General features: G+C 36.6%; 1 protein-coding gene across 1 annotated transcript in view; it reads right to left on the bottom strand.

The window, feature by feature from the left end:
• Nucleotides 1-14,442, bottom strand: part of FAP (fibroblast activation protein alpha) — a 91,859-nt gene that overhangs the window by 53,421 nt on the left and 23,996 nt on the right. The window contains exons 3-8 of the mRNA XM_003405998.4: nucleotides 8,686-8,784; nucleotides 7,285-7,379; nucleotides 6,283-6,357; nucleotides 4,757-4,809; nucleotides 873-945; nucleotides 84-204 (exon numbers count right to left, since the gene is read on the bottom strand). Of these exons, the coding sequence (XP_003406046.2) occupies nucleotides 84-204; nucleotides 873-945; nucleotides 4,757-4,809; nucleotides 6,283-6,357; nucleotides 7,285-7,379; nucleotides 8,686-8,784 (516 nt within the window). The remainder of the gene's footprint in view (nucleotides 1-83; nucleotides 205-872; nucleotides 946-4,756; nucleotides 4,810-6,282; nucleotides 6,358-7,284; nucleotides 7,380-8,685; nucleotides 8,785-14,442) is intronic.

Below are 14,442 nucleotides of genomic sequence, written 5' to 3'. Positions count from 1 at the left end.
CCTAGCTGAATCCTACTAAATGTATGAAATTATTTTTAAATGAAAGCCTAAAATAGCACTAATAGGAAAAGAATATAGCTTACCTTCATAAACCCAGTCTGGGATTCCATTAAATATTTTATTTTCTCTTCCATTATATGTGATTTGAAAAGGTGGGTGTCCTGGTCTTTGTATCAAATAGATATTATTTTGATAGACATATGCCTGGAAGTGGTGGTGAGTTCATTATCGAGCAATTCCATGAGCAATACAATGAAGGTTGTATATTTATGTTAATTATTCACCAAATACCTTTACAAAGACTGGTGATCCCGATGCAAAAAGATTCACAAAATATAATTTTAATAGGCAAAAGAAAAAATCCAAGCCACAATAAAATCAATTATGATTTTTAAGGTCTATACAAATAAAAAATAAACTCTGCTATTACATTAGTTGTTTTATTAACCAAATGAATCATTATATATATTGACAGAAAGTCAAATAAATTCCTGAATATTAATAGCCGACTACATCTAATCTTTATTTAGAGTCCTTAAATAAGCACTTGGACAAAATTTCATGTTGTCTGAAGCTAGTCTGGGAAACTTGTGAAAACCATATTTTTCCTGAGCTTTCTGGCACAAGGCATTCTGGCTGAGTATAAGGATAAAGTTTTTGACTGCGATATTTAAAGAAATCTATCCATGAGCTCGAGATTTTGCGGAATTCTCAGATGGGTTTCAATTTATCAAAACTCTTTCCATTTTTAACCACTAAAATAGTCATGAATGCATTTTTTTTTTCTTTCAGGGAGGGAAATTTAACAAAGGCCAAAAGCAAATGGCTCTTTTATTTAAATTATTAAACATTTCTGTAATTTAAACACTTACTAATTTACTCCCAACAGGTGACCAGCACAAATACTGAATTGGACGAGGAAGCTCATTGCCTCTTACAAACTCTCTAGAAAAAAAGAAAGAAAGAAATTGCTGTTCAATGCAAAAAAAAAAAAAAAAAAGTCTGTGTAAACAGAGAAAATAATAAAAATGAAGGATCATCCCCTCTGCTTCTACAAACATAATGGGAAAAATGTAGGAATGTGGATCTGGAGACAGGAAACCCTGGTGGTCATATGCTAACCAAAAGGTCAGCAGTTCGAATCGACCAGGCGCTCCTTGGAAACTCTATGGGGCACTTCTTCTACTCTGTCCTATAGGGTCGCTGTGAGTCAGAATCGACTCGATGGCAACAGGTTTGGTTTTTGATTTGGGGGCTGGAGACATTGATGTTGGTCACAGCCTTTCCACTAGTTCCTTAAATGACTTTGGACAAGTCACTGAACTTTTCTGGGTTTCAGTTTCCTGACCTTTATAGTGAGGTGCTTGAATTAGGATTTATAGACTGTCATAGGAGCCCTGGTGGCATAGTGGTTAAGAGCTTGGCTGCCAACCAAAATATCTGCAGCTCAAATCCACCAGTCACTCCTTAGAAACCCTATAGGACAGTTCTACTCTGTCCTGTAGGGTGGCTATGAGTCGGAAGCTACTCAACCGCACCTAACAGCGTAGGAGCCCTGCTGGCACAGTGGTTAAGAGCTCAGGCTACTAAACAAAAGGTTGGCAGTTCAAATCTACTGTCTGCTCCTTGGAGACCCTGCAGGGCAGTTCTACTCTGTCCTATAGGGTCCCTGTCAGTTGGAACCAACTTCATGACAGTGGGTTTGTTTGTTTTTTATAGTGGGAAGATTTCTAGAGATTATCTAATAGTATCCCCTCATCGTACAGAAACAAACTTGAGGTCTAGAGAGAGAATATGACTTCTTAAGGTCAAATTGCTAGTTCTTGGTAAATTCCTAATTAAACTTAAGTCCTTTAACCCCTGAGACTGTAAAATTTGCACACACCAGACTGAGATGGCCGGCAAAGTGCTTTGTAGCTCTGGAAATTCTATAATTGTACTGAAATTTAATATGTACACTTCCACATTCTCATTTCCAACCCCCATCTCTGTGAATGCATATGCATTTCAAATTTTTAAAACTAAGATGCCATTTGACAATCTCCCCAGGGATCTGACTTGAAATCAGAAAAGGAAAGGAACATCTGATCTCAAGCTAAACTGAAAAACAGATCGTATACTGGGCAGTATGCCTTATGCTTGCATAGTCCTCCAGCCATGGGGAAATTTCGAATATCCTATTGGCCAAAAATCTCACTTTGATGTTTTAAAGCCGTCCTGCAAATACTCAACTGACTGACTTGTACCGTGGAGCTTTTGTAGCTCTTCAGCAAGAATGTGTTCAGATTTTTATGTGTTAGAGAATCATAGGATGTCGTGCTTAAGTTTTGACTTTTTTCGCCTTGAAGATTGTATTAATGGTTTCATCAAGACTGGCTTTGTGGGGGAAGCAAAGCAAGAGGAACTTCCAAGGTATAATTTGAGGAGCCTCAAGAAAGACTCACTTGCCTCAAAATAATCTAACTGGACCTAACATGTGCCCGACATTTCTGTCTTCCCCATTTCTTTTAGTTTGAGGCACCTGAGAAGACCTTACTAGAATCTGAAACACATTACTAGGATTTTGCCTATTAGGTCATGTAGCATGAGGCCTAGAGATCGCTGCGGGAACATGGCACAGGACAGATCAATTTTGATCGGGGAAAGAGTGCTGCCCCTTGGGGGAGACCATTGGTACTGCAGAGAGCGCCGTGGTCACCAGAGGAGAGTATCTGAGTACCAGGCCCCGGGAGGTCTGCAGCATTGTGAAAGAGATACAAGGTCACAGGCAAAGGAGTGGTCCAGAAGAGAAGATGTTTGTTCTCCACCTGCTTCACCATTCTGCCTATGTCAGTTCTAACGTTTCCTTAGACTTTGTAACACTGCCTTAGTTTTCCTTATGCCGTGGAATCGTCTACGCAATCATGAAGACAGCGCGAAGCTGAAAATCTTAGTGTACGTCTTTTACACCTCAAGTATTGATCTTTTGGAATGTTGTTCACTTTGGTGAGCCTCAACTTAGGTTATACAGGGAGAATTTCAAAATGATGGAAAGAGAAAAAAGGAAATGATTCAAGCCTTAAGAAATTGTACTGAAAGACTAAGGTGCCACCTCACTAATCTAAATATTTTTTGAGGGTAAGGTTGGGGCTTTGATCTCGTTTGTACTCCCCATATATGCCTTACGCATAATACAAAACAAACCAAACCAAACCCCTTGTGGCTGAGTTCATTCCAACTCATAGCGACCCTATAGGACTGATTAGAACTGCCCCAAAGGGTTTCCAAGGCGTGGCTGGTGGATTCGAATTGCAGACCTTTTGGTTAGCGGCTGAATGAGTAACCACTGTGCCACCAGGTGCTCAAAAAATACTTCATGATTTGGATGAGTATGTGGTCACAAAGAACAGACTCAGAATGTATTAGCAGAATTTATATTCCACTCCAAGAAGCAGTTCCTATTTCTTAATTGGATAATTAAAAGAGATCAGGGTTATTCTTTTTTCTGAACATTTAAAAGAAATAGATAATTTTTTTTTTGATGTTTTGTGCTCCTGCTAAACAAAGGGGGAAATAGACCAGAAGATTTTTCAATACCTCCTCAAGCCATATAATTATTTTTTTGTTTAATATAATGGCAAAGAGGATATCACATTAAGATGAGTAACTAAACCAATAATTGTCCAAACTTAGGCAGAGCGATTGTTCTAAACTGCAAATCTGTGATCATGTCATTTCCCATTTAAAACCCTTCAGTGACTCCCTATTGCTATCCGGAAAAAAAGGAGATTTAAATTCTTTTCAATGGTTTCGTCATTATTATTTGGCCTTTGCTTCCTGGCCTCAACTCTTGCCCAACCATACTCCACCTTCTACCAATCAGAGCACCCCTCCTCCAGTTTCAACTAAACTGACCTACTTTGAATTACCTGAACTCTCCACGAAGACACTTCCGTTTGGGCATTTACATAGTATTCTTTCAACTAGGAATTGTTTCCATCAATCCTTCACCTACTTGCATATTCTTTTAATTTTTTTTTCAGTTGTAAATATTTCAAGAATTAAAACATACAGATGAAGTAATATTATAGATGACAACTAACCTACCACTTAAATTAAAGAGATGTTAATATTTTGCCACACAAAAATAATTAACTAGTGGGTAATATGTTCAATACAACTATAATGTTGCATCTCCATTCCTTCTGCTTACTTCCGAAGAGGTAGCCACTCTCCTAAAAACAGGGTGCCACTCTCATGCATGTTTTTATACTTTTATATATATGTGTGTGTATATATGTATACATAGTTTTTCTTTTCCTACTTTTTCCTACTTCTATTTATGGACTTATATATTTCTTATATATATATGTGTGTGTGTACATATATATATATAAAATCTCCATCTATTTATGGAGATCGTATATATGCATATACATATATGCACATATATGCTATTTATGGAGATTTTATATATACTTACATATATCTGCATATATGTGTATGCATATATATCATCTCCATAAATAGCATATTTATAATTTTTGTGTTCAAAAGTAGGAAAAGAAAACCTATGTTGGATATAAAAATATAAAATATTAGTCAACTATGAAAAGGTGAGTTACCATCTAAGTACTTCCTTGAATTTCTTGAGTTAAGAAATAAGAAACTAAATCAGTAACAAAATAATGTAGTCTTAATCTCAGATCAGAATCTGGAATGAAAAAGTCTAGATATTAATTTTAAGTAGCATGAATAAATAAACATAAAGTTTTACCCATTTCTAAGGTCATAGATATGGTACGTTGCCGTGTAAGAGTATCTCCAAAGCTGTCAGGAAGAAGAGAGGCAGTGACAGATTATGATTTAAAATAAACATTATCTATAATATATAAATATTAACATCATCCATCACAACTTTAGAAATATAAAAGAACCATGTTCACAGGCTCCAGGAAGATGTTTCAATTCCAAATGAGCCGTCATTGGAAGAGTTTTACTGTGGCCCTCTGTGCTGTTTGTCCAAGTTCCAGAACAACTCTCAGCAGTGATTCCACCGTCACTCCCTAAGAAGCATATCCAAAGACATTACCTCATGCGAAAAGCTTTTCTTTGACACGGTCCACCCTAGGAAATTTCCCTTTATGCTCTACCTCGATTGAAGTAAAACCACCATGGCTTCTGTGATCCATAGGGTACGCTGCACCTGGGTGTTTTATTATAATACTATCCTTTAAAGTTGGGCACAAAGATTTCATTTGACATTTCTTTTTGTTGCAAAAATGCTCATCTTTCTGTAATTGGTATAGTTTTTTAATAATAGAAATTGAAAAAATAAATAGATGTTTAGCTTATAATTCTTTCTTTAAAAAAAGCTATTTTTTTTTAAGTGTATTTATGTTGTGATTAGTAAACGATCCAAGTATTATTTTGGATTCTGGCTTTCTTAATAGGCTTTCAGATTCTTGACATAAAAGGGCCTTTAGGGTGAAACACGTCCTTCTGAAGATTGCTGGTGACCAAAACCTGGTGCCCACCTGTGTGCTGAAAGATAGTCCTCTGACAGTACAGCCAGGGAGGGGTGAGGCTGGTCTTTCACTGTGCATATCAGGGCACTTTGCATTTCAAATAGAGTATGAAAAATAGTAGCTAAAATGAAAGGCTCTTGATCTGAAAGTAATAATTAGAAGCTTAATTTGATAGTAAACTATTTTCTCCTTTTGCCGGTATAAGTAGAAAAAATAAGATGATTAGCTTCCCTCTACAACTTCATTCTGGGAGGGGAAATAAATAAAACAGTGGTGTGGTTTGGCGGGAATACTTCTAAGCTAGGCTTTAGAAGACAGAAATTTAAACCCTGGCTCTACCACTGACTGTATCTTGTTTGAGCAAGTGAGTTAAAATATGCTACTCTTTGAGTTTTCCATTTCCAGTAATAACAACTTTTTATGAGGTTAAAATATGTGAGAATTAATTAATGGTTTACGATGTCAAATAGCTTTAGGAATACAATGATAATTCTCCCTTTTCTTGTGAATATCAGTGCTCCCAAGTGAAGTTTTCTACCCCCAGTGAAAAGTAGTTTCTACTACGTGATGATGACCAGACAAGGAAGCCAACCTTTAAATTATTTATATATGTTTCAATTATGCTTCTTGGGCTCATCTAGAATCTACATTAACTTCTTGAATATTTAGAGGTAAAGACAGATTCTTGTTTCCTTTTACTTTCATAAACCCATCTGTGGATTAGTAGGCGATATAATCAGATACACTGAAATTAAATAGTCAATTAAAAAAGTACCTTTGAATAATCACTTTCTAGATATGCAAATTGCCGATCAGGTGATAAGCCATAATTTGAAGCATTCACGCTTTTCTGAAATTATGAAGAAATTGTTTAGAGAACAGAATAAAACAGAGCCGTGTAAATTTGTAGTTTTAAAAGTATCATATCATTGATACATTCATACATACATGTAATTTCAATGTAATTCAAAAAAGTGCTTATATAGTACCTACTATAAAGTAATTTACTAGACACCATGGGGGGAGGATGAAATAAGGAAGATACACCTGGTGATCTCAAGAAGCTTGTAATGTTAAATTTATAAATGAGTAACCTATATTACAGGCTGGAAAGTCCCATAAAAGAGATACAAATATAGCATTAGGAGACCAGTGAAAAAGGAATCAAAATGAGAGTATCATTGATTGCGCAGAGGAGATGAGTATCACCTGATCTTGGCTTTAAAAGATTTGTAGCCTTTTCAGAGTGAAGAAATAGGAGGATCGAGAGTCCAGGAAGGCAGAATATAATGTTCCCAAATATAATGGCTACCATTTATTGAACATTTATTCTGTGTTAGGTACTATCCTCTTACACATGCTATTTTACTTAATTCTTATAATAATACAAAGCAGCACTATTGTTATTCCTACTTTACAGATGAGAAAACCATAGTGAGGCTGGTGCAGTGTGGTCCTTACCCATGATTCCACAACTAGATTGATTAAGTGGAAGAGCCGGGATTTGAACCTGGGTTTTCTCACTCCAAGGACTAAGTTCCTAACTCTCATGCCATAGTATTCTCATGGAGGAGGAAAGATGATACTGATTTAGAACCAGGCGAGGACAGTGGTCTAGTGTGGCAGGAAGAAAGAACTGGAGGAGATCTAGAGTGGAGGATGGAGCTGGGAAGGCAGATTGAGATCAGATTGGGTGTTAAGGAGTTTAGACTATGTTCCTTGGTCAGTGAAGACCTGGCAAAAGTTTCTCAGGAGGAAGACAATGATGGATACATACCATAGTGGTATTACTCAAAATGGTATATGATTCTCCTGTTTCAATATTATAAAATACTACATTATCATCTGTAGATTGATGAAGATATTCTTGTCCTTTAAACAAAAAAGGAAAAAAAAAACAAAAAGCTTGAAATGATCTTCCTTAACAGGAAATACATTTATAACAAAGAGAAATCTCTCTTATTTTACAGACTTACTGTATTTTTCCTCCTTGTCCTATAAATATTTTTTCAGACTTAAGTTGGTATTGAAAGGAGGAAAGAATGCCTTTCTCTACTCTACACAAAGACGCCATATTTGCTAACAGTTCTATTCTAGCAGGTTCAGAAAGTTTAGAAATAAAATGTTGTTTTGTTTGTGGTACAAAAAGCATAAACCATTTAAAAATAGTCTGTTTCCTTTTTTATTGTGGTAAAAATATATATAACAAAACATTTGTCAACTCAACAGTTTTTACACTTACAATTCAATTACACTGATTATGTTCATCGTGTTTTGCAACCATCAACGCTATCCATTCCCAAATTATTCTGTCACTGTTAACAGAAGCCCAGTGTCCCATAAGCAATAAGTCCTTCCCCAATCCCTCCTGCCTTCCTGCCCCAGGTAACCACTAATAAACATTGGTTTCTATATATTGCCTATTCTAGGTATTTCATAGAAGTGGGATCATATTATATTTGAGCTTTTGTGACTGACTGATTTCACTCAGCATAATGTTTTCAAGGTTCATCCATGTTGTAACACGTATCAGGACTTCAACAAATGGTGCTTCTTTTACAACAATAAAAATAATTCATTATATTTGGGTTGTGTTAGGTTTAGCCTAAAACCCATTTTATATACATTTTATTTTCTAAGAAAAAATTAAACTACTTGATTTTGTTTAGTGGTATTTTAGGTATACAATTATAATGTCTTAAATAATTTAGTTGGTCTGTCCATTTGTATAATTAGACTGATTGAATATCCTATTTTTAAAAATAGTTTTATGAGCTTTAAAGTTTTTGTGGTCAGGTTGGAATTTTGCCTATTTTTCAGATTATCCAGTTGAACAATAAAATTTGTCTTTTGGCAAAGTTGTTCCCATGACTTCTCCTAAATAGGTGCATGTCTCCCATTCTGAAAAGCTACAGTATATATTCAAGTTATTTCAACAATGCATTCTCAACTATTACTTTTCTACTAAAAGTCCTATTGTCTTCATTATTATTGGCTAAATCCAATTTGGATGGTTCTGTCAAAGTGCTTTGGTGAACACTTGAGTTATCCAGATAGTTCCCCCTTTTGTCTATTTCAACTGACATGGCTTCAGTTACCATACAGATGCACTGGCACTAAAAAACACATACACTTCATTAAAAACAAACAAATGAAAATAGAAAGATAAATAACTTACCTGAAATCCAGTTTGGAAAAAATGTTTTATATGAAAATGTCCCATTTAAAATATCTTTCAGTGCGAGTGGTCTTTTTGTACTTTCTTCGTCGTTATGGACTTTGGGGGAGGAAGGAACACATTCTTATTAAAGAGAAAGTTAATAATTCAGATAAATTCTCAGCCTGGCTCTCATCTGTTCATTTTCATATGATAAAAAGATCTACCATTTGCTAAGCACTTGCTAAATGCCTATCTTAGTAACTCTATTATCGCCTTTGTTATAGGCAGGGTAACTTAGGCTTAGAGAGGCGTTTTGATTGGCTGGAAGGGAAAATTGACGGAGGCTCGTATAGGAGGATGAAAGATGTAGAGGGGGACCATGCTGAGCAACTGAGACTTTATTCTTCAGCCAGTGAAGAGGTGTCAGAGGTTTTAGAGGAGGAAGATGAGATGAGATTCCCACAACTATAGGCGTTGCAGAGCTATGGGTTTGACTAAAAACTCAGCCTTGTAAACAGTTGACTGTTTCCTCACATATGCTTGACTTGGATTTCTACTGATATAGCGGTCATGTATTCCAGCTAGTCAGATGAGGCTAGCACCTTATCTTCAAAAGTTTTAAGAAAGGCATTAGTGAATATAGACCATTTCTTACCCTGACTAGATTCTTATAAAGAGAAAATGAACCAGAAGAAAAGAAAACTACATCATCTATGCAAATTCTCTGAGAAATTCCAAGAGTGGAGGTTTTCCATATAAAGCTTGTGAACCACAAAAAATTTCACCTATATTCGAATCCTCCAAAACTATTGTTTTTAAACATGACTGCATTCTCAGAAGGATACTCCAGATGAATAGTATAGCAACCACTCAGTCCTTCTCCTTCATGCCCATATTGCTATTCTCCATCACTCCCATCTTAGCCCTTTTCTACTCCCTTCCCCCACATTTACAGAACCAAAATTTATGGAAATGTCCTATACCTTGAATAGCATTTATGAATCTGGCATTTGTCCAAGTAAAACTAAAACTGTCAATGATGGCAGCTGTAACTTCATACTCCTGCTAAAATCTTTGCATGACTTTCCATAATTCTTAGGATAAAGACCAAAAATGATAACCCAGTCTACAGGTCCTGCCTTGTCTGGGCCAACCTACCACTGCAATTCCTTCCTGCCTCTCTCTCCTTACTTTCAAAGCTCCAAAAATATGTTGGGCTTTCTGTTCCTCAAATATTTTTTCCTTCCCCCAGGGATTTTGCACCTTTTTCCTCCCTTTGCATTTACCTAACAACTTCTGTTCATTATTTAGTGTTCAATTCAAAGGCCACTTTCTCTGAGAAGCCCTTTCTCAACTAAATCCCTTGGTTTAAGTCCAGTTCCATCATTACACCTTCCCATAGGACTATGTTCCTTTCTGTTAGAGTACATATCTTGGTGTATAATCACATGCATATTTGAGTGATTATTTTATTAATGTTTCTCCACCTCCCACTGTCATCTCCAGTCACCATAAGGGTAGGGACAATGCCTAGTTTTGCTCACCATCAGATTCCCAGTGTATAGCAAACACAGATGTTTAATAAATACTTGTTGAATAAATGGATACATTAATCTGAAGGATGGATGGGTGGGTGGATGGATGGATGGATGGTTGGATGGATGGATGGATGGAGGAGATTTTTGTCTTTTTCTTTAGTGAATGGTTCTATCATTAATATTCTGTATGGCTTTAGGAAGTCTCTCTCTCCCATCCCAGCTTGCTCTCCTATAAAACATGGACCTGGATGAGATAATGCTGACAATCCCTTCCAACTCCACCATACTAAAGTTTTGAAATTTGAAACTCAACCTGCTCTGTTAACCTTGTAGTTACATAAATGTACTACCATGTTATAAGAGAAAAGTAAACAACTAGATAATGGTATCTTCTGCTATTTTAAGCTGATTCAAACTGATATGCATGTACAATCCACACAGTTGATTAGGACCATGAGCTGTTATTTCCCCCTTAATTTAATATTAACTTGGTGGTTACAAGAATATAAGTAGCTGGTGAGCTCCTTTGCAGCCCAACACTGAATACTTAGTAGCACTGTTGTTGTTTGGTGCCCTCCAGTCAGTTCTAACTCATGGTGACCCTTTGTACAACTGAAAAAACACTGCCCAGTCCTGTGCCATCCTCACAATCCTTTTGTGCTTGTGCCCATTGTTGCAGCCATTGTGTCAATCCATCCTGTTAAGGGTCTTCCTCTTTCACAGACCTTCTACTTTACCAAGCATGATGTCCTTCTCCAGGGAATAGTCCCTTCTGATAATGTGCCCGAAGTAAGTGAGATGAAGTCTCACCGTCGTTGCTTCTTCTTCCTCTTTTTTTTTTTAATTGTGATTTAGGTGAAAGTTTACATAGAAAATTAGTTTCTCATTAAACAGTTAATACACAAATTGACTTCCAAAGCATTGTGTACTCTCTTACCCTTCACCAAAGTTACCACTTATCTACTATCCAGTTAGTGTGTTTCCCTCCCCCCTTCTCCCCTCCCTTGTAACTGTCAAAGACTATTTCTTTCTGTGTGGAAATATTTTCATGTGCTTTTATAATAGTGGTCTCATATAGTATTTATCTTTTTGTGATTGACTTATTTCACTCAACGTAATGTTCTCCATATTCAACCATGTTGTGAGATGTTTCACAGATTCATCACTGTGCTTTATTATTGCATAGTATTCCACTGTGTGTATGGACCACTTTGTTTTCCATTCATCTGCTGATGGGCACCTAGGTTCCCATCTTCTTGCTATTGTGAATAATGCCACAATGAACATGGGTGTGCATATGTCTATTCGTGCAATGGCTCTTATTTCTTTCGGATATGTTCCTAGAAGTAGGATTGCTGGGTTGTATGGTATTTCTATTTCTAGCTTTTTAAGGAAGCACCATATTGTTTTCCAAAATGGTTGTACCATTTTGCATTCCCTCCAACAGTGCATAAGAGTTCCAGTCTCTCCACAACCTCTCCAACATTCGTTATTTTCTTTTTTTATTTGATTCATGCTGGTAATGTCGGGTAAAATGGTATCTTATTGTACTTTTGAGTTGCATTTCTCTAATGGCTAGTGATCGCAAGCATTTTCTCATGTGTCTGTTAGCTGCCTGAATCTCGTCTTTGGCAAAGTGTCTGTTCAAATCCTTTGTCCATTTTTAATTGGATTATTTGTCTCTTTTATTGTAGAAGCATTGGATTTTCCTATAGATTTTAGAGATTAGAACTTTGTCGAATATGTCATAGCCAAAAAGTTTTGCCCACTCTGCACATTCTCTTTTTATTCTTTTTATCTTTTGATGAGGGTAAGTTTTAATTTTTAGGAGATTCCATTTATCTAGCTTATCTTCTAGTGTTTCTGTATTGTTTTTTATCGTTTGTATGCTGTTTGTATGGCATATTAGGGCCCCTGTTGCATCCTTGAGAGCCCTGGTAGTGCAGTGATTAAGAGTTCGGTTCCTAACCAAAAGGTCAGCAGTTCGAATCTACCAGCCACTCCTTGGAAACCTTATGGGGCAGTTCTACTCTGTCCTATAGGGTTGCTATGAGTTGGAATTGACTCAACAGCAACAGATTTTTTTGGGGGGGTGGGGTTAGCACATCCTTACTTCTAAGGAGCATTCTGGCTTACTTCTACCAAGACAGATATGTCCATTCTTCTGGCAGTCCATGATATATACAATATTCTTTGCCAGCACCGTAATTTAAAGACATCAATTCTTCTTCAGTTTTCCTTATTCATTGTCCATCGTTTGCATATAAGGCAACTGAAAATACCATAGCTTGGGTAAGGTGCACCTTAGTCCTCAAAGTAATATCTTTGCCTTTCAATACTTTAAAGAGGTCTTTTGCAGTAGATTTGCCCAATGCAATACATTGTTTGATTTCTGCTTGACTGGGCATTGATTGCAGATCTAATTAAAATGAAATTCTTTACAACTTTAATATTTTCTTTGTTTATCATGATATTGTTTATTGGTCCAGTTGTGAGGGTTATCATTTTCTTTACTTTGAGGTGTAATCCATACTGAAGGCTATAGTCTTTGATCTTCATCAGTAAGTGCTTCAAGTTCTCTTCACTTTCAGCAAGCAAGGTTGTGTCATCTGCATATTGCAGGTAGTTAATGATCCTTCCTTCAGTTCTGATGTCCTATTCTTCTTCATATAGCCCAGCTTCTCAAATTATTTGCTCAGCATACAGATTGAATAAGTATGGTGAGATTATACAACGCTGATACACACCTTTTTTAACTTTAAACCATGCAGTATTCCCTTTTCTGTTCAAATGACTGCTACTTGGTCTATGTACAGGTTCCTCGTGAGCACAATTAAGTGTTCTGGAATTATCCATAATTTGTTACGATCCACACAGTTGAAGGCCTTTGCATAGTCAGTAAAACAATTGGTAAGCATCTTTCTGGTATTCTCTGCTTTCAGTCAAGATCCTTCTGAAATCAGCAATGATATCCCTCATTCAATGTCCTCTTCTCAATCTGGCTTAACTTTCTGGCAGTTCCCAGTTGATGTACTGCTGCAAACACTTTTATATGTTCTTCAGCTAAATTTTACTTGTGTGTGATATTAACAATATTGTTCAATAATTTCTGCATTCTGTTGGATCAGCTTTCTGTGGAAATGGCACAAATATGGATCTATTCCAGTCAGTTGGCCAGGTAGCTGACTTCCAGATTTCTTGGCATAGACAAGTGAACATCTCCAGTGCTGAATCCATTTGTTGGAACATCTCAGTTGGTATTCTGTCAATTCCTGGAGCCTTGTTTTTGGTCATTGCCTTCTGTGCAGCTTGGACTCCTCCTTCAGTACCATTGGTTCTTGATCATATGCTACCTTCTGAAATGGTTGAACATTGACCAATTCTTTTCAGTATAGTGACTCTGTGTATTCCTTTCATCTTCTTTTGATGCTGCCTATGTTGCTCAGTATTTCCCTGTAATCCTTCAAAATTGCAATTCGAGGCTTGAATTTTTCCTTCAGTCCTTTCAGCTTGAGAAATGCCAAGCGTCTTCTTCACTTTTGGTTTTGTATCTCAGGTCTTTGCGCATTTCATTACTATACTTTACTTTGTCTTCTTAAGCCACCCTTTGAAATCTGTTCAGCTTTTTTACTTCATTATTTCTACCATTTGCTTTAGCTGCTCTACATTCAAGAGCAAGTTTCAGAGTCTCTTCTGACATCCATTTTGGTCTTTTCTTTATTTCACCTCTTTTTAACGACTTTTTGCTTTCTTCATGTATGATGTCCTTGATGTCATTCCACAACTTGTCTGGTCTTCAGTCATTAGTGTTCAATGCATCAAATCTAGTCTTAAGACGGTCTCTAAATTCAGGTGAAAAATACTCAGGGCCGTATTTTGGCTCTTGTGGACTTGTTCTAATTTTTTTCAGCATTAATTTGAACTTCCACATAAATAATTGATGGTGCATTCTGCAGTCTGCCCCAGGCCTTGTTCTGACTGATGATATCGAGCTTCTCCATCATCTCTTTCCACAGATGTAGTGGACTTGATTCCTGTGTATTCCATCTGCAAGGTCCACATGTATAGTTAATGTTTATGTTGTTGAAACAAGATATTTGCAATGAAGAAGTTGGTCTTGCAAAATTCTATCATGCGATCTCTGGCATCCTTTCTGTAGGTCATTCTATTTTTTTAAATAATTATCTATCTATATTTCCTTTGCATCCTAAGTAAGGTTGTACATGCCATACAATTA

Source organism: Loxodonta africana, chromosome 6, assembly GCF_030014295.1.
Source record: "Loxodonta africana isolate mLoxAfr1 chromosome 6, mLoxAfr1.hap2, whole genome shotgun sequence".
NCBI lineage: Eukaryota > Metazoa > Chordata > Mammalia > Proboscidea > Elephantidae > Loxodonta > Loxodonta africana.
Note: the sequence above shows the minus strand (reverse complement) of the source record. Positions and strands in the feature narration are given on the sequence as shown.